General features: G+C 35.4%; 2 protein-coding genes across 2 annotated transcripts; both read right to left on the minus strand.

Moving 5' to 3' along the window:
- Window positions 1-6,156: 6,156 nt before the first annotated feature.
- On the minus strand, window positions 6,157-13,051 carry LOC140872613 (uncharacterized). Its single transcript, XM_073275502.1, has 10 exons — window positions 13,008-13,051; window positions 12,854-12,915; window positions 12,444-12,488; window positions 12,132-12,341; window positions 10,826-10,912; window positions 10,625-10,714; window positions 9,656-10,520; window positions 7,262-9,177; window positions 6,819-6,916; window positions 6,157-6,348 (listed from the first exon to the last, which is right to left on the minus strand). The coding sequence occupies exons 1-10, from the start codon at window positions 13,049-13,051 to the stop codon at window positions 6,157-6,159; spliced, it is 3,609 nt and encodes a 1,202-aa protein (XP_073131603.1).
- Window positions 13,052-15,630: 2,579 nt separating this feature from the next.
- LOC140872614 (uncharacterized) lies at window positions 15,631-20,930 on the minus strand. Its single transcript, XM_073275504.1, has 2 exons — window positions 19,399-20,930; window positions 15,631-17,144 (listed from the first exon to the last, which is right to left on the minus strand). Exons 1-2 carry the CDS (start codon window positions 20,803-20,805, stop codon window positions 15,651-15,653), a joined length of 2,901 nt encoding a protein of 966 aa, XP_073131605.1. The 5' UTR covers window positions 20,806-20,930; the 3' UTR covers window positions 15,631-15,650.
- Between the last annotated feature and the right edge of the window lie 1,020 nt (window positions 20,931-21,950).

Below are 21,950 nucleotides of genomic sequence, written 5' to 3' on the forward strand. Positions count from 1 at the left end.
ATTCCAATATAACTTTGCATAATACAAACGTCACTGATAAATTTAATTTGTTTCTCAATTCGGGAGCAGATTTTTCCAGCAATTTTTTATCGAGTGTAAAAATTTGCACTGATGTTTGAATGTATCTTGGAATCAAGTTTCGTGCTTAAAATTTTAGCATATTTTTTACTTTCTCTAACTCAAATAGATTGACATAAGAAATAACGAATGTAAGCATTCGAACCACAACGAAATTAGGAAATATATTTTTCATTTAAAACTTAATTAACAACCCAGGGCACAGTATGATGTCATAGGCAAAGGGAAAAACAAAGGCATAAAAAGATTACATTAACGGGGAACATCATGCTTGCATAAAAAATCATAAACCAAGCCACATAAGGTGGTCTGAGTAGAAGAGTAAACACACTAAGATTAATGAAAAATAAGTTTTGCTATGTGTTGAGGTGCAAGACGTGAGATTCAGTTAAAGAAGAGCATGTGCAAATACATTCACGAGAATACCTCAATAAGTGTGTTTCTTTTTCTGGTAAGTTGTTCAATCGTCACTTTGTTCGCTTTCGCAAACTTTTTTCTTGTCCAAAGTCCGTGAACTCCATCTAGAGTGTTAGCCGATTGCAGCCTTGTCGTAGTAGAAATGATATTGAAAATAAACAATAGATTTAGATGATATGGTTGTATGTGAAATGTCTCAACAGCCCACCAAACAACAGTTTGTTTTAGAATCGCTCATTAGCTCGGTGTAAATGTTTTGAGCTTGAGGTATTCTAATGTTGATGTTCATGATGAACCTTAATAAAAGTGTTATTACCACTCGACTAGTTCAGTTGCTGCAGAGCATGACGGATCGATATAAACGAACGTTGTCATCGTAGACTTCAATTGGTAAACGTCTGAAAATGAAAGGGGAAAACAAAGTTATGATCTGTAAATTTGAGATAGATTAGAAAGATAGTGATGGTTAGTATAACTTAGGTGTGATTGCATTCTGAGATTGCATATAGCCACAATAGGCGCACGACCCTCACTAATTCTCATTAGTTGACCTTCATTGACAGCTAAATCATCCCACAATCCAATAGTTATAATCTCGTACCTGTTGACAGATTTAGGTACAAAAATGTATAGCAGAAAAAGTGTGGAGACTACAGAAGTTAAATGTTGCTAAAGTTTTTTTATCTTGTGTGTGTTTGATGATTGTTAATCATTACTAACCGTTCATTCATGAGGAAGATTTCTCTTATATATCCAGTTGTTCCAGTCTTTGGTTTGTGGAAATGACGAAGTCGCCGAATGATTTTTAGAAAACCAATTATATCTGCGGAGTACTCGAGTGTTAAGTATTACATGGATAAGTGTTTGTAATAACAGTGTAGACTTCAGCTTACGTTGTTCTTCGTTTCCATTAATAGCAAGAGTAATTTCATCAAATCTCTTGAATTTGATGTCAGGTGGCAGCGTAGGCCGAATAGCTTGAAATTCAGTAACCACACTTCTTGTTTGGACAGTAAGTTCGAGACTGGGGTTGACATTAGCATATCTTGAATCGATTTTCTTCACTAATGGATTACAAAGAAAATATGTTTTATTGGTGTGCATCAATGTTTTAAATTACGGAATCACGTCGGAAAACATAAGTGCGTGAATCATTGTCCCCTAGAAAAACACAGAGCTGTCGTGAACAAACAGGCCTCGAAACACAAATAGTTATAAGAAACATGTTAATGTTGCCCAATTCAGTTGAATGAAGTGATATTTAAAAGTATTGAGGATGATTATGTTTCGATAGAATAAATGACATTACGATTCTTTGTCGGATTATATAATCGACATACCTGTTTGTCCATCAAGATTAACTTTCTGATGGTCAGCGAATTTTTTTTTGTTTTGGTTTCATAGCCTTGTCGAAGAATGAGAGCTTCGATGACGACATTCGTTTGATTTTCCTTCAGATCTTTGATCATTACAATGTTGGTTGTTTCCATGTCAGATTCTTGGCTGTGAGAATTTCTGTTGAATGTTTCCATTTGCAAATCTTGCTTGCTTTATTGCTTCGTGTTTCTTGTTGGTTTTAATTCCAAATTTTATTTGCTATATATATTAAGTTAATTGTATTTGAACAGACATTCCTCAATTAATTCGACCAAATAAAGTACTATAAAATATAATTCTTTTAGTCATACAAACTATAATTTTCTCCATAATCGTATCAAGTCTCTTGGTAGTGGGAACCGTTGAATTGCTTGAGTAAGTAACGTATCTGTAAGAATCAGAAAGGGTAACGAGTTTAATTGAATTAAGCTCATGCATTTGTAAGGGTTAATTTTGATATATCGGTTCCACTATTATTTTTTGTTAATGCTGTAATTTTTTTTTGGTTGTATACTGGAACGTTTTAAATTATTTGGCCAAAAAAAAAGTGATAATAATAAGCACTAAGTAAAAAATAAATAATGCCACATATAATCATGATATGAAAAAAGTAAAATGAAATGTTATGTTTTTAAAAAATATATATTTAGAGAAATAAAATTTTTGAGTTGAGGCTAGAAATCTAGCGAGATAAATTATTTGTTTAAGTGTATGAAGAATGTTTTAATTGAGATATAGGTGTATGAATTGTGTATAATTAATATGTATTATTGATATATAATAGGTAACTGAAATATAACAAAATGACGTTCATAATATATACGGATCAAATGTTCGTGAACCAATACAAAAGGGAAAAAGAAAAAGAAAAATGAAATAAAATGTTTTTTTTTTTTTTCTAATAAGGACGTAATTCGTAGTTCATTTTCTAAAAAACGAAATATTAATTTTATTATTATTCTATTAATTCCAAATTTCGTTATATAATAGTTTTTCTAAGAAATTTTGAGTTCAAATTTATTTGTAAAAATCAATGTTTTATTTAAAAAAATGGAAGAGTAAATTTCATTATTCTTTTAATTTAAAAAATTGAGTGCAATATGAAATTGTTTCTTTATGTGATACATGATTAGATATAGATTCATAAAATTACTGGGACAAATTTTTTATTATCAAAAATCTTAAAATTTGTAAAATTATATGCTCACGCTTCGAGCATTCAAAGTGATAATATATATATATATATATATCAATTTGGAAATATTTATGAGAACAGTTATTTTTAAATTTTCATGCTATATTTTGAATTTATAAAGTTATAATAAAAATACTCGTGAGTGTAAAAGTAACCATACGTTGAATGAGTATTCATTAATGGAGGAACAAAAAATATATACCATTTTGATTTCTTTATGAAAACGATATTTTTAATTGTTCACGATATATTTTGAAGTTATAAAATTATATTCACAATTCTCGTATGAATTATTTTTTAAAAAAATTATTGTAAATGTAATGATTTATTTAAATTAAAAAAAGAGTGCAATATAAAAATACTATTATATGGATAAGATAGTGGAACCATATATTAGTATTAGTTTTGGTAGAGATGAATACATAACTAAGTTTGAGTTTAGAAATGTAGTAGAAATAATTGACATGCGCGCAATTCAATATTCAAAAATTATATTTGTTCCCATATTTTTGGTCGGAAAGAAATAGATAGAAAATAAATATATCAAATATAATGTTTTTATGGCAACAATTATTTTTGAATTTTCATCATATATTTTGAGTTAAAAAGTTATATTCATAATCCCTGCTATTGAAAAAGTAGTTGTAAGTTAAATACATATTAATTAATGGAAGATTGATAGTTGGTAAACACGAATAAACTTGTAATGTATTTTAAAAAAAAAACATACAGAAATATAAAAATATCTTAAATTATTTTTAAGTAACTTAGATGTAATTGAATTTTTTTTTCACGTAATAAATTATTTATTAGTATTTTTAAAATTATGCATACATATGTCGTTACAGTAAAATATTTTGGATAAAAAATACAGTTTTTTTTTAAAAAAAAATTAGTAAATTTAATATTTACTTAAAAAAAGGAATATGTATAAATACTTCGTTACAGTAAAATATTTTGGAAAAAAAATACGGTTGTTTTTATAAAAAAATTTGTATATTTAATTTTTACTTTTTGAAAAAAGATTGTAAAATTAAAGTAAAAACACGAAGCAAATCGTAACTTTGTTTTAAAAAAAACATAAGAAATTATTATAGTTTTTCTCATAATTATATTTTAGAAACATTAGATAATATTAAAATATTTTAAATTATTTTAAGTAAATATATATAATATTAATATAATACATTATAGATACTTGTATTAAAAAATGGAGTGTGAATTTAATGAATAATTTTTTAAAAATGGACTGTAATATAAAAATATTTGTTACGTGATCTATTATCAGATATAGATTGTTTCGATCAATGGAAATGTATTTAAATATTAATAATGTAAAAATTATTTGTTTACACTTTTGGTAGTCAAAGTAACAAACAAAAAATATATATCATTTGAATATTTTATTTGAGTGATCTAAATAGGAGTCTCGTTTCACGTAATTGAACTTTTAGACAATGTTATAAAAGTTTTTGTCTTATATTTATCTTCCTTGAAGCCGCATTTTATTTATTTATGCTTCTATCTATGCACATCATATTCTTCACCCAATACTTTTTTATTCCCTTCACTCGAAAAATGGCCACTCTTCTTGCGATTTCGTACTCTCCGAAGCTGAACACTCCACACTCTCGTAGATTAGCGATAAATTCGTCTTCTTCACCTTTCGTGTCTTGCATGGTAAATGAGGTGAGCTAGTCTCATCAAAACTGGGTTCATCAGTAGATTTCTTTTATCTTCTCTTATGATGTTTTTTCTTGTCGATTTAACGATTTCTTCCCCTGTCTAATGCTTCTGTTTTTATCTTATTTCATTTGAGTTGGCGTTTAGTGATATGATTTTGAAATAATCGGTATTGATTAACATTGCAAATTATAAGATTTGTTGTAGGGCGAGGGACATTAGCAGCGGACACAAATTAAAAGAAAGTGAAAAATTTGCTGTGAATAAGGAGAGCAATTGCTACAAGAACTTCATCACATTAGATCGAAGTGAGTTGCAATCACTCTTAGATGGATTAATTCCAGCCAGGCTTTATGATGTAGATAGTTGCCGTTGGTAAAAATGTTTAGGATATTACAATGAAATAAGAGATGCAAGATCTAGGCCAGAAGGTATATCCTGTCCCATGCCTTGGTAAAGCAATCTGTAGCTTGGTCATTCTACTATTGTAAGAAAATTATACAACCTGGAAGAAGCTGGAATAATATTTTTCCCAATGAATTATGACATACCTCCTGTCTCTAGTGTATTCGTGAATTATTAGAAAGAAAAAAAAACAAAGTAATATATCATAGATGACAAAATGTTATTCGATCTTATTTTGTCTCATACATATTTTTTTATGGTTGTTACTTAAGAACTTGTGATCATATGATTTTCATTTTTTGCTTAACTGCTATGAAGACTGTGGATCCATTGAACTGTGTAAATCTCTATGTATAACAGGGAAACATTAAGTCATTCGCGAGCAAGAATGAATTGGTAGACACGACACAGGACATGGTTGTTCGTATGGAATGGGATTGGAGATACCTTTTGGTTCCTGGAGTTGAGAATAATCAATTATATGAATTACGATTACAGACACCAAAAAAGGTATTCATGGAAGAGGAGAATGATCTTCGCTCCATTATGGATTCCTTCAGGGTGAATAAAGTGGTTGCTTGATGCTGATCCTTTTGGAAGCTATTTTCCATTTTTTTATTTGTTAAAGCAATCAAAGTTTCTGTATCTTTTGGTAATCTCTTTCTTTAAGATTGTGGAACTATATATTAGTTTTGGTTAAATGAATGCAAAAGTTAAGTTTGAGTTGAGAAATGTAGAGATAATTGACATGCACAATGTTCAAAAAGATGTGCAATTCAATATTTGAAAATCATATTTGTCCCATATTTTTCAAGTGTTGGACATTCTAATTTTATAAACAAGATTCATACCAAATCCATGATTTCTTCAAAAGCTGAAAGTCCATTCCCATTATTTTTTTGTCAGAGCAGCAATGCGTGAACAAATAAAATAACGAGCTTCTGATATGATTAATAGATACTTCACATAGAAGTAACTTTTATGTACGACAAACATAGTTTTTAAACCATTTGCAAGAGTTTGATACACCTAGATGAATTGGCAGTAACCACCATATTTGATTTGCCTCTCCAACAAACTTTCAAAACGAACTGTCCATTTGTATCTTCAGTCTTCTTACCAGTTATGGAATCAATGGAACCAAATTTGTGGGAGGTAATGAGCATTGGTAAAGATTTGTAATAGGCAAATACCTGCAGATCATTTACATTGTCATTTAAAATTTGAAGATTGGTAAGATTCAGCAAAATTCCTATATGAACATATGATAGCCAGAACTATGAGGCTATATACTTTGGGCAAGTAATAAACTATTCCTGTTGTTAAGAGACTGGGTAATATAGCAGGATAGAAGTCACAAGCACGAGTAGACACCAGGAAAAAAGAAAAACATGTTGAAGCATATTGAATAATTTTTATGAATGGTGGCTTAGTGGAGCTTATAGTACAATTTTAAGATAGAGTATCAAAATAAAGAAAACCATGGACAATGGACATGTATGATAAAGAGTGCCAAAGGAAATCAGTAGAAACCATAACTAACAGCTAAAAAGGCCAATAAATTTAACTTTAGTTGTAACTGATCACAACACATGATTCTCTCCAATTCTTTTTTGTTATCACATCAACTATAAGGACGGTGAGAGTTTAAATAGACAACCACCTTGTTTGTTTTAGAACCACATGTAGTATCCATCATGAGCTGATAGAGCCACAAACTTCTGTAAGAGCAGATAGCAGAGTTAGGCAACAAGCATTTTCCTAAGAAATAAAAGATGACCATATAAAGCAGAGTCATGACCAACCTTGTCAAACAGTAAGTCTTGTAATCAGCAGCTAATACCTATGCAAATTTCCTCTGGTTAAAGTAAGTACAATTCGGTAAAATGCATCTTTGACAGCACAGGAGAACAGAGTCAGAGTTGATCATATAACAATTTTCACAAGCAAACAAAGCTTTAAAAAATAGATAAAGAAAAGAAACTCATGAACAAAAATTTACCAAATGTCAAGTGCAGATAAAAAGATCTCAATGGCGACTATAATTAAAAATGCTATGAAGCAGATGTTTGTGAACAACATTTCTTGTTTCGGATTCATCATTACCATTGGACATATCTGGTTTTATAAAGACATGGGTATTCTTTATTGATATTCCTCTAGACAGAGCAGCATAAAGTTGTCCATGTGAGAAGACTGGCTCTGGTAAGTACACCCCAACAACTGGAATTGTTTGACCTTGCGATTTGTTGATTGTCATAGCAAAACACAAGCGTATAGGAAATTGTTTCCTCTTGAATTGGAATGGATAACCCTCGTTTTCAGATGGAGAGAGAGGTATTTGAGGTATCAAGACCATTTTCCCAGCAGGTTGTCCAACCGAGATTTCTGCATAGATAACATTATTACGAAATTCTCGGCAAACCATTCTAGTACCATTGCACATACCATCAGAGGGATCTAAATTCCTAAGCAACATGATAGGACAATGTTTTTTAAGTACGAGCCAGTGAGGAGGTAAACCATTGAGTGTTAAACCATTCAAGAACTCTTCTGGATACGAATTATGTGTGTCATCGATTGCTTCATCAAAGCTAAGGAATTGAATGGCTTCTCCAGGGAACAATGATATAATTTTTTCATTCAACGTATCGACATATGTATTTTTTGTCGATAGAATAGCTCGATCAGTCATGTATGTTGATGAAAGATAATTATCATATAACCATTTGTAAACACTATCTATCATTTTATTTTTTGATACTTCAATGCTTTCTTGGGATACTTTTGTTAAGATCTGTGATGGGAGTTTGATATTTCCATTGTCATCCTCAGGCTCCTCTCCTGTACCCACTCTTAGCAAGAAATCACAAAAAACACGATCATTTTTAGCGCACATGTTTTCGTGAAGAAGAATGATTTTCATACACGGAAACAAATGTGACCGAATAAGGCTTCCATCAATAGTTTCGTCAATTGTTGCTCTAGGAGTAACAGGAAGAACTTGCATAAAATCCCCTCCTAATAATACAACCTGTCCACCAAACGGTTCTTTATTGCCAACAATGTCTTGCAAAGTATGGTCAACAGCTTCTATTGCATATCGTCTACACATCGGAGCTTCGTCCCAAACAATAAGTCTTGTTAAACGTAGCAGATCAGCAAGACCACTCTGCTTCGATATTGTGCAGTAACTATTTGCATGCAGCTCAATTGGGATCTTGAAGCGGGAGTGCGCTGTCCGACCGCCCGGTAGAATAGAAGCTGCGACGCCAGGCGTAGCATTGGCAAGAGCAATCATTTCGCGCAATCGAACAGTTGTGAGAATAGCTCGATACAAGTATGTTTTGCCAGTTCCTCCAAGCCCATTAACAAAGAACAGCCCACCAGAGTTCCCATCAACACACTTCATGATCATTTCATAAGCTTTCGCTTGAGCATGATTGAGATTCTGGTGAGCAAGCAGATCACTTGAAGGTATTGGGACAGACTTTTCATCCATTACTTCTCTGGACTCGACCAAAAAATGTCCTCTTGATAGCATCGGCGGCAGTTTTGGAAGATCATACATGCTTGCGTTTCTACCCATGCTTTCCAAAAAATTACTCACACATCGGAGTGTCTCATACATTATCTCCACGTCATTTTCCAGCCCACTGTTTTGAAAATCCTCAGACAAAGATTGGTGAAAAGTGTCCCATAAGGTACGCACATCAGTCGGCTGACAGTGCACAAGTATTGTCGCAAATAGTCTCCGCAAAGCATAAGGCATTTGAAAATCAATGGCTTCATTAAGATATTGGAAACTACTTTTATCACACTCCAGTAGCCCTCTAAGCTGTGCTGATTCTTTGAACGTAGAACAAAGGCTTGCACCAACAGTCAATAAATTGTCATAAGAAGTAGGGCCTCGAACGTGAAGTAACAAAAGACGTAAGTAGTACCTTTCACCTTCAATTGGATTAGCAGCATTCACCCGGCCAATGGATTTCCCTTGCTTTCTTTTATTCCATGCTCGATTCCTACTATCCCACACAAAATAGCGAGGAAATTCAGAATACAAAAACTGTCTTGCTTCAATGTTTTGACAACATGTTAAAAAATATTATGTTAGCATTGTTTTCTCCACATGTTCCGAATCCAATACAGTCCTCAAGTTTTGATGTTTCCAGAATGTAATACATTGTTGGTTGGGTAGATGCAAAGGTAAATTAATAACTGGAGGAGAAATATCATTCAAATTGAATTCAAAAATCCTCCACATTGCCTCGGGAGCAGAAACCCAGCAAGCATCTTGAAAGGACTTTATTTCGTCGACAAACGTGCTTGAGCCAGAAGGAGAAACATGGATCGATATCTTGTCATGCCCTTTATAGATGTATTTGTACAGGTATTTCACTGCTTTCAGTCCGGAGCAAACCTCAACATTGATATGACAGTCATAACGATATAACAAGTAAGGGTTATAAGGGACAACCCACTGGGAGTTCAATGGACAACCCCGAACCTCTACGAAAAAGCCATTTTCTCTTCTCAACATCGATATGACAGTCATGCCCTTGTATTGTATGAGCCGAGTGGGGGCGAGGGTAGTGATGTTTGCATCGGCCATTAACCATGCAAGGGCAGCTTCTATTCAAACGACCACAGGGCCCATGCATCATATGGCGTGAAACCAAGTTAAACAGATGTGGGAATAAAACCTTATCAGGGAGTTCTGCAGAAACATATCTATCGTATACATCCGCTGAAGCAATCTTAAACTCGGAGTCCAGTATGAGAAGAAAATGACAGTGTGGTAGACCTCTTTTCTGGAACTCAATTACATAAACATATGCTATGACAGAGCCAAAAAAATTTTCCTTGATAATCTGATTTTTCAGATCAACCAACTTTGCACGAAATACACGTGAAACTAAATCAGGCCTGTCATGCGAGGTTTGACCAGGAAACAAATGATTCTTGATCTCAGGCCATTCGGGGTTGCAAGTCATTGTAATGAATAGATCTGGTTTCCCAAAATTTCTAACCAATGCCATTGCATCAAGATACCTCCGACGCATGTCCCTCGGCCCTCCGATAAAAGATGAAGGCAGAACCACACGATGGCCAACTTCTCCACCACGTGTTTCTCCACCGACTACACTATCAACAATGCCTTGATATAATTCTGATCTGATCTCTGCTTGATTTCGTCTGTAGTAATCAAGTCTAGTAGTTTCTAGCTTAATATACATGTCAACAACATACTGCTGCAATAACCGGCCACCATACAACAATAGTGAAGGTGCATTTTCTCGTATCTGGAGTCTATAACAATAATATTCCCGGCACGACACCATCCTATCATTTTTTCCCCGAACGACTGGAACAAAATTGAAAGAAAAACACAAACAAGATCAAACATTTTGCATGCAGGACACTGCTATATTGACAAAAGCAGACAAGTTAGATAAAATAAAATGTTACCATGACTTTCGCTTGCAACAATCTGATCGAAAGTAGAAACACCTTGAGATAACAGAACATTTCGGGCAATAAACGAACTGCGTGAATCTCCTAAAAATTTCAAAATGTGTTGTTGCCAACCACAATCACCATAAGGAAAAAAAAGAGGATATTGTAGTGGATCATAACAACCAAAATAGTGTTTGATTTGATGGGTATCACCATGATTTCCTCGAACAATTATATCTCTATCGTAAGGGATATTAGAGTTATCGTTGCCCTCAACCCAGATCGCTGCAACTTGATCAGCTGAAGGGGAATTATAACACCGTTGATCAACAAGAACGTTCTTTCTTATATGCAACCGAACATCTCGGATAGATGTGCAATCATTTATTCTCCGAAGGAGTTCCGCATAAGGATTATGTTTCATGATATCCATCAATAATATCATAGTGGCTTCATCAATAACTTCGGTATTCACTACAGACATTCTATTGCGCAACTCATTATCATTATCCCAAAAATAGAGCTGAAAATATTTTGGTTTCCCCTCTTCGGGAACCAGTGGAGGCAATGAATGAAAAACTTGCCCAGAAGCGCGGAACGTGTATGTGACGCCCGGGGCTGAGGAGGCAGGGAGTGATCGCCGGTGCCAAGAGGTTGCACGGACAATGAGCGGCTCCTGGTAGGCTTCTAGGTGGAGGGAGACATGAATGAACCGATCCCGTGCCGGAATGAGAGGGGATTCTGAGACTGTGTAGGTATGGGACTACATAGTTGAGGAGGGTTTAAAAGATTTCATATGTACTGCTCATATCAAGAAGGTGCATCTTCTTTTCAGAAGCTCATCACATAAGAACTCCAAAGTTAAGCGTGCTTGACTTGGGGCAATTATAGGATGGGTGACCCCCTGGGAAATTTTCCAGGGTCCGTGTGAGTGAGGACATAAGCACGCTGAAAAGACCCGTCTTGATACAGTGGGGCGTTACAAATGGTATCAAAGCCGACCTCTCTTAGTACGGTATGGTTCGGGGACGAACCAAGCGGAAGCTGGTGGGCATGTGACGCCCGGGGCTGAGGAGGCAGGGAGTGATCGCCGGTGCCAAGAGGTTGCACGGACAATGAGCGGCTCCTGGTAGGCTTCTAGGTGGAGGGAGACATGAATGAACCGATCCCGTGCCGGAATGAGAGGGGATTCTGAGACTGTGTAGGTATGGGACTACATAGTTGAGGAGGGTTTAAAAGATTTCATATGTACTGCTCATATCAAGAAGGTGCATCTTCTTTTCAGAAGCTCATCACATAAGAACTCCAAAGTTAAGCGTGCTTGACTTGGGGCAATTATAGGATGGGTGACCCCCTGGGAAGTTTTTCAGGGTCCGTGTGAGTGAGGACATAAGCACGCTGAAAAGACCCGTCTTGATACAGTGGGGCGTTACAGTGTACACCCCACGATTAAGCGAAGCTAGACTTTTGTCTATCCATATGCCAAAAGATGTAAATGAAAATATACTATTATACAAACGTATCTTGCGACGGAATGCAATAGCCATTGGAGAAGCGGGGTCAGCAAAAAGATTAATCAAAACCATTGGTGCAGTAGGTGGTGCAAGACAAATTTTTCCCCGATCACAGCAAAACGTAGGGGGTTCATATGGAAATTTCAATACTGCGCAGAATTCACATGGTGAAACTGGATAGAGTGTATTAACATATTCTAATTGCGCTTCAGTGACTGAAATAGAACAAGATGATTGCATTGAACAAATGAGCATCAGAAACGAAAGCAGCAAGCTAAGATTAATTTAAGAAAACATAAGAGGAAAGAATTACTCACAAACACGTAAGCAAGCGACCCGCAACAATGCATTAGGAACAACACCTGACACACGACAATATGTTCAATGAGAGGTTACATACAAATTTTTTTTAATGCATAGAAAAATCAGTGAATGTTATTTAGATAAATTTTAGTCCATGTAAGTATTTCACAAATATATTGCCTAACTGATAAAAAGTAACATCATAACGATGATAGTATAAATATGTTCAATTTTTTTTAAAAAAAATACTAATACGTTAAACCATTTCCCCTAGAATAAATTTTGAATACAAGTTTTTTTTTAGTTGCGCTTGGTTGAATTTGTATTTAACTTCTAACTGGAACATATTTTAAATTAATAAACTAAAGGACTCGCAAAAAGAAAAACAAGATGCAGATAAGGGCAAAGGTAGAAGGTAACTCACCAACTGAGAGAGAGACGGGACGATCACGATGTGCAGCACCAGATCCAGCTGTAGCAGAATTGCTGCATGCATAAACACATTCCCATAATACCATATAATCGAAGACAACGGTAGAAAATGGAACTGGATGAAGCATAGAAGAAACAATTAATACCTCGCAGCTAACGATGAAATTGTAGACGGACGTCGACCAGGCATGACAAAGTGTTATTGATGAAAAAAAATACTATACATCGACAAGTGAAACACAATGACAACAGAGTCACAAGCAACAGCTGAATCCCAACTTTTCAGCAGTGTTCACGTACCGAAGGATAGATAATTGCATAAGCTAGAGTTATTACTTAATGTCTTGGGTGAGGATGCAACAAAAGGAGAATATGCAAGCAAGGAAACCCAACTGACCACCCACTAAGTAGCAATTACTCATGATGAATAATTAATATATCAATTCTGATATTTACATTTAAACATGATGAAGAGGAGAATAAATGTAAACTCACCACCTTCTACCAATCAAAACAAATCCACATATAATAATACAAATCATGCATATACATATGTAATGACATATGACCACGCAAAATTAATTTTAATACTTATTTTTTTTCCTTCAAAATACTACTAAAAACTCCATAAAAAGGGAAAATAAATTAATTATTATTAATAAAAAACATAAATACTGATGTAACCATATACAAATAAGAACGCATAAGGGTAAACACCACGGCCTAACTAGGTCAACAGATGTCTCGGGTATCAATCGGTTTGAAATAATATGTGCCATAAATCAAAGTCAATGATTAAGGTCTCCATTTTAAGTTCCTCCCTTGGTGTGTGTTTTATAAGGTGTTTTTATATTTTTTAGACGTGATAAATTCATATTTTGCTACTTTAAAAACGTTCAAGGCTGCGGATTAGTGTTAAATTAGTTATGGTAAGTTTATTCCAATATAAATTTTCACAACACAAACGTCACTCAATTTAATTCGTTTCTCAATTCGGGCCAGATTCTCCAACTGTTTTTTATCGTGTTTAAATTTAAAAATTTGCACCGATGTTCAAACGTATCCTAAAATCAAGTTCCGTGCTTAAAAATACAAGTATATTTTTTACGGACTCTAACTCAAATAGATCGGCATAAGAAATAACCAACGTAAGCATTCGAACCACAATGAAATGGAAAGAAATATATTGTTCATTCAAAACCTTAATTAACAACACAGGTGACAGCATGATGCCATAGGCAAAGCAAAAAACAAAGGCATAAAAAGATTTACATTATATTGACGGGGAACAACATGCTTGCATAGACAAAATAAAAAATCAAGCCACATTATGTGGACTAAGTCGATGTGCAGACACACTAAGAGTACTGAATCTTCAGCTTCACAACACAATAAAGATTCCCGAGCCCATTGGTTCTCGTACGCACAGAAGTATGGATCGTTCCATTGAAGGTGAATTGCTGGAGGAAATAGCAAATTTGATACGCATCTCTAGACCTGCACACGATAATAACATGCATGTAACAAACCGGCACGCAACTACAAGTGCGAAGGAAAAAAAATACGAGACATATCGACGAGTGGGAAAAAATCATAAAGCAATTTACAGATACTATGAAACAGATGCACATTTAAATACAATGGTTGAGGTATGTGGAGAGTCTATGATGAGCAAATGAGAGCAAATAAAATTAATGGGACTTAAAGACACAAATCAATACGAAGGAAGCGCAGGAGAGAATGGTGAGGAAATGGAAAATCATAACAATTAAAGCGGTAAGTAAATGAATTAGGATAGACAAAAGATGGAAAGAAATGAGCTGAACACACAAATACTTAATGAGGGCATAAAAGAAATTTCACAATGAAACCTCCATAAAATAAAAAACCAAGCCACATTATGTGGATTAAGTCGATGTGCAGACACACTAAGAGTACTGAATCTTCAGCTTCACAACACAATAACGATTCCCGAGCCCATTGGTTCTCGTACGCACAGAAGTATGGATCGTTCCATTGAAGGTGAATTGCTGGAGGAAATAGCAAAATTGATACGCATCTCTAGACCTGCACACGATAACAACATGCATGTAACAAACCGGCACGCAACTACAAGTGCGAAGGAAAAAAATACGAGACATATCGACGAGTGGGAAAAAATCATAAAGCAATTTACAGATACTATGAAACAAAGGCACATTTAAATACAATGATTGAGGTATGTGGAGAGTCTATGATGAACAAATGAGAGCAAATAAAATTAATGGGACTTAAAGACACAAATCAATACGAAGGAAGAGCAGGAGAGAATGGTGAGGAAATGGAAAATCATAACATTTAAAGCGGTAAGTAAATGAATTAGGATAGGCAGAAAACGGAAAGAAATGAGCTGAACACACAAATACTTAACGAGGGCATAAAAGAAATTTCACAATGAAACCTCCATATTTATATATAATATATATATAATATATGTTGGGCCCAGTGTGAGCAAAAGCCCACATTGGGCATGAGCTACATCTGCTAACGTAAACACCTTGAACATCACGGGATGTCAAATAAGTTTGGGAACATAGATAACATGACCAAAATAAAACATGAGTTTGAAATTGGTGTTTTAGAGCCTAGCTCGATCAGCAAATCGTACTTCAACAATTATCAAAAAAATTAGCCAGTTTATGTAGACGAATGACAAATTTATTGTCAAGTTATAAACAATTCATAAGCACTCATAAATCAAACACACACACATATATAAATTATCTGAGTCATTGTGCCCCTAGCTTGAATTAAAGTTTGGCTAATTCTTGGACAAGTAAATCCAAATTTTTGTTAGAACTCCCACCAACCTTAACAGCTTCCATGACCTTATCTCTCAACTCCTTTGCTCTAATCCTCTCAACCACTTCTCCACTCATCAACTCAGTAATTTTTCGAGCCAACTCATCCGGGTCGGGCACCGTGTCACTACCCTTGCACACTTGAACCGCAGCTTTCTTATAATCTACCATCAACAAATCATCCAAATATTGATCCGCCTCCATGGGCCAGCACAACATCATCACCCCCGACGCCACAGCCTCCAACAACGAGTTCCACCCACAATGACTCAAGAACCCACCCACGGCCCGGTGACTCAGTATCGCCGTCTGTGGAGCCCATCCCTCAATGACGAAACCTCGGCCCGCTACCCTATCCTGGAACCCGTCCGAAACCGATCCAAACCCGTCCGCCACTTGTTGGGCCGTGACCTGTTTAACAGCCCAAACAAACTTTACACCACTCCTCTCTAGCCCACTAGCCAAAGCCTCAATCTGTGCCTTGTTAAGGAACTTCTGACTTCCAAAACACACATACAAAACAGACCCATCCTCACAATCATCAAGCCATGACAAGACACCACCTCCACCACCACTTATCGGGCCACTTTTGGGTAGACCCAATAAATGCAGAGGCCCAACACTATAAACCCTTGGGTTGCCCAATTTCTCAGTCAAATAGTCCAAGAAGTTCCCTTCCAAGGCCACTAAACTGTTGAAAACAACAGCCCAACTCGAAGTATTATCCACAGTTGTTGACTTGATGAACTCACCGAAACTGGGATCGGGAACTTCTAATTCCTTATAAATGCGGAACAGTGAAGGAAGTTCCTCCCAAGCCAAACATGGGGAGCCTGGTAAACCTTGAAATTTCACCTCGAACCCGGGTTTTAGAGCTTCGGGATCCTCCCAAAGACGATCAAGAATCGAAGCTAAAATGGCCCCAGAAGTGTAGAAAGCAACCCTTTCAATGTTGAGCTTGCAAGCCAGATGATGCGTCCATCCAAGAAAGAAATCAGAAAGAATCGCCACTGGGGGATCACTGTGAGACTCGAACCACTGGATTATGGGTTCTTCGAGTTTCCTTAGCGCGCTGGCCATGGGTATATTCCCCCGGTCCCCAAGTTCCTTGATGTTTTCGACGCCTGGAGGGATTAAGGGGCTGTTTGGGAAGGGGAGGATGAGTGTTTGGATGGAGGGATTGGCGGAGAGAAGTGGAGTCAGAATTGGAAGGTTTCCAGGTGTGATTAAAACGGTGAGGCTTAGATTTCTGAGGGATAATTGGTGAGTTAAATCAAGAAGTGGGAGCATGTGGCCTTGTGCTGGATAGGGGAAAACAAGAACATGAGCTCCAATTTTGCTGCTGGCCTTCTTCTCCATGATCCTGTGGAAATTTAAGGTTGAATGTCTGAAATTAATTCTACGGTTTCTGCTAAATTTTATTGCATGAAAATAGGTTCTTGCCTAGTGTTGTCACTTTTCGATCGAAACTTTTGGGGAAATTGAGTAGCAAAATGCAGCTACCCCAAATGTAAAGTTATTGGAATGAAGCTACTTTGGTGCTATAGGGAAAATTTCCAAGGATTCTAACCACTCCAGTCGCGATCATGCACGTAAAGATAAAAAAATAATTCAAATTGATTTAACGTTTTCATTTTTGGTTTTTTTCCCCCTAGAAAGAAATTTTTATTTTTTTTTTGTAAATTTTTATTATATTGTTTATATAATATATATATACATGTATTAGTGTCATCATTTTTGGCGAATTAAAGTACAATTGCCTCGCATGTTTTAAGAGATGAGAGTTTGTTTTTGCATGACAACTTAAGATCATGAATTTAATGCATGTTTCTTAATTTATAGTGTCAAATTACAGTCAATTTCTTCCTGAAGTGACGTTGTTAATTGCCATTAATGATCAGTAGTATTTATGTTCTCTCCTGATTGCAAAGTAAATAAGTAAAAATGTGACACCATTTAATGTACATAAATTATGCTGTGTAATACTTTTTAAATCACTATCACTCATTTGTCAATTATCAAGTGTCTTAAAATAACGGCGATGACTTTACCATTTGATTATACATGTGACTTTACATAAAATATCCTATATGCATTTTTGTAATATATTTTTCAAATAAATTTTAAGGATAATTTTATAATTTCAAAGTACATTTTTACGTATGGCTCTTAATTTACCAAATTTTAAATTCAAGGTGAGAGTCGGGGTTTTATAGGCAAGCTATCCTTTATATAAAGTGGGCAAATTAAAATTCGCCACTATTTTATTTCCAATCAAGCAGTACACACTCTCTTATCTTCTAAAACCATTATAAGGTGATATTCAAGTATTTGAGAGAGTTTTTGGAAGTATTTCTTGAATTTTATTTGGGATGAAGTGTTTTGATGTGTTCTGAATATCAATTTCTGCTTCAATTTTTGTAATTTTTAACCAAAATCTAGAAGGAGTTTCTGCCTTTTTGTTAAAGACTTACACTGTGTTTAGTGTACTGGATTTGGATGTGATTTGGTGGGATTTGGATTTGTAAATATTGTTTTCGTGTTTGACAAAATGGAATTTTAAAACGGGATTCGTATTTGATGAGATTTCATGAGATTTCATTTAACTAACTGAAATCCTTACAAAATTGATCGGATTTCATAGGATTTCATTCGATTTGGGGGTTTTTAAAAATAATAAAATTATTTCTAATAATAAATTTATAACTTTAGTTACAAATTTAAGTTTTCCTAACATTTTTTTTTACAAAATATCACCTTTCTAAAATTTATGCTAGTAAATTCCAATATGTATTTTAAATTTTTTCCAAACACCAAAATAAAATTTGAATATCATGAATTTAAAATCCAAATCCAATTTCAATTTCAAATCAAATTCCAAATTTCATTTTTAGGCATCCAAACATAGTGTTAAAGTTACAGTTTGACATTTTATGTATCATTAAAAAATTCATCATATTCCACAATTGCTCTCAATTTTTATAATATTTTTGGATATTTTAAAACGTCAATTTTCTTTTATATATATTAGTTTTTAAGAGTTTCATTCGATAACTAATTCATAATTGCTCACAATTACATGTACTTATTTTTTTTAAAAAAAAATTAGCATTTTCATAAGAATATTAATTTTTTTAAAATAATTTTGTGCATTTACTCAAAATTTTCATTTTTTAATTTTTGTAATCTTATATAAATTTCAAGCATTAATATTATAAAATATAAATTAATTTTGACACAAAAGATTCCGAATATAATAATAATTATAGAAATACATTATATATAAATGTTAAAAAAAAAACTTAGAATCGACAATATCGATAATCTTCTTGTCCGGTCGATGGTTAAAACAGATGATGCACGTAAAAATGGTCTTATTTATTATTCTTTAGAGACTTGCACTTGGTTGGGCTTTGGACATTTGGAGGAGTTATCTTTAACCAAGCCATTAGATGAGAAGAGTGTCATTCAAGACCAAATGGTATATTTCTTATCCATGTACGTACCATCACCTAGTGATTGGTCCACAATTCAACTATATATTATATCATGACGTGTATAGGTTAAGGCCCTACGTACATCGATTAGAAAAAGATATTTAAAATGATGAACCACTATGAACTCATACATTACAACAATTATTATATTATTTAATTAGCTAGCATTAATCAGAACTAGTGCAGATATCTCATCAAGCATCCTTCAACTTAAGTTTTGCAACAAGTTGGACAAGTCCATCCAAATCTTTGTTAGAACTCCCACCAGCCTTTACAGCTTCCACAGCCTTGTCTCTCAATTCCTTTGCCCTAATCCTTTCAACCACGTCCCCGCGCATCGACTCGAAAATTTTTCGAGCCAACTCATCCGGGTCAGGTACCGTGTCGCTACCCTTACACACTCGGACCGCAGCCCCTTTATAGTCCACCATCAACTTATCATTCAAAAATTGATCCGCCTCCATGGGCCAGCCCAATATCATAACACCAGATGCAACGGCCTCTAACACCGAGTTCCACCCACAATGACTCAAGAATCCGCCCACAGCCGGGTGACTCAGTATCGCGGACTGCGGAGCCCATCCCTTTATTATGAAGCCTCGACCCGCTACCCAATCCTCGAATCCATCAGGAACAGACCCAAACCCATCCGCCACTTGTTGGGCCGTGGGCTGTTTAACAGCCCAAACGAACTTTACACCACTCCTCTCCAGCCCACTAGCCAGAGCCTCCATCTGCGCCTTCTCAAGCAACTTTTGACTGCCAAAACACACATACAAAACAGACCCATCGTCACACTCATCAAGCCATGACAAGACAACATCACTAGCTATTGGCGGGCCGCCACCCAAGTTATTGGGCCTGCCCAATAAATGCAGGGGCCCAACAGTATAAACCCGTGGATGGCTCATTTTCTCACTCAAATAGTCCAAGAACTCATCTTCCAAGTCCACCAGACTGTTGAATACAAGACCCCAACTCGAGGTGTTGGCCATTATTGACTCCTTGACCAACTCATAAGTGGGATCGTTGACTTGCGATTCTTTGTAGCGCCGGAACAGTGAAGGGACTTCATCCCAAGTCAAACTCGGCGAGCCTGGCAGATCTCGAAATTTCACCTCAAACCCAGCTTTCAAAGCTTCACAATTTTCCCATAGATGATCCGAAGCCGCAGCTAAAATGGCACCTGAACAGAAAAAAGCAATTCTCCGAATCTTGAGCTGGTGAGCCAGTTCGTTCGTCCATCCAAGAAAGAAGTCAGATAGAATCGCCACCGGTGGATCAGAGTGAGAGTGGAACCACTGAATTATGGGTTCCTGGAGTCTGCTCAGAGCGCTGATCATGGGTATGTTTCCCTGGTTTCCAAGATCTTTGATGTTTTCAACACCTTGAGGGATCAAGGGGCTGTTCGGGAAGGGGAGAATCAGCGTCTCGATGGAGGGATTGGCCGAGAGAAGTGGCGTCAGAATGGGAAGGTTTGCTGGTGTGATTAAAACGGTGAGGTTTAGATTTCTGAGGGATAGTTGGTGAGTTAAATCAAGAAGAGGGAGCATGTGGCCTTGTGCTGGATAGGGGAAAACAAGAACATGAGCTGCTTTATTCTCCATTATTCTGTGTAAAGAAACGATGTTTAAGGCAGATTAATTCTTGCTATTTGTAGAAAGAATCGGTGTCTAATTATAATGTGTGGATTATATTCATTTTCAAGACTATATGGTCGTAACAAAATATAAAATTATTGACTATCTTGATTTGTAAACTATAAGTTAAAAAAAAAATTAAAAGTTGATTGAACAACTATATCAATGTAATAGTTGTTGTGAAAAAGTAAAAATTTACGGTAAAAAGTAAAAACTCAAAAACTCAAAATTCTACACTTTATAAAATTTTTCTCTCTTCACAATTGTGTTTTTCTACACAAATGGAGAGACCTATTTATAGATCTCAATTGGAGATTAGTCAAAAATTAATACATCATTAATTACATCATCACACACTAATTTTCAATATTTTACAACTCAATTTTCAACTTTCAACCTTCAACATTCAACAATAAATAATAATATATATTTATATATATTTTCAACACTCCCCCTTGTGATGATGATCATGATAGAATGACTATCTCCATTACGTGTTGTATACTGCCTCGTTAAAAACCTTACTAGGAAAAACCCATTGGGACAAAAACCATAGTAAGGAAAAAAGAGTGCAGCCACGTAAACTCCCCCTGATGTCAACATGAATGATTCTTCACATATTTCGTAGATTGCGCATCCCAATATTATAAATGTGTTTTCTGAATATCGCCGTGGGAAGTGCCTTTGTGAAGAGATCGGATGAGTTCTCACTTGATTGAATGTAACAGATATCAATATCTTTATTCTTCTCCAGCTCTTGAGTGTATGCAAAGAATTTAGGAGGAATATGTTTAGTTCTGTCACTTTTGATGTATCCTTCTTTCATTTGGGCAACACATGCGGCATTATCTTCATACAGTGTGATTGGATTCTTGTCCACTGATAATCCGCAAGAAGTTTGGATATGCCGAGTCATTGATTTAAGCCAGACACATTCACGGCTTGCTTCATGTAGTGCAATAATCTCGGCATGATTTGATGAAGTTGTAACAAGTGTTTGTTTCTGTGATCGCCAAGAGATTGCAGTGCCTCCACGAGTAAATACATATCCGGTTTGGGAACGTGCCTTATGTGGATCAGATAAGTATCCAGCATCAGCATAACCAATTATT

Source organism: Henckelia pumila, unplaced genomic scaffold (assembly GCF_033568475.1).
Source record: "Henckelia pumila isolate YLH828 unplaced genomic scaffold, ASM3356847v2 CTG_466, whole genome shotgun sequence".
NCBI classification, from domain to species: Eukaryota; Viridiplantae; Streptophyta; class Magnoliopsida; order Lamiales; family Gesneriaceae; genus Henckelia; species Henckelia pumila.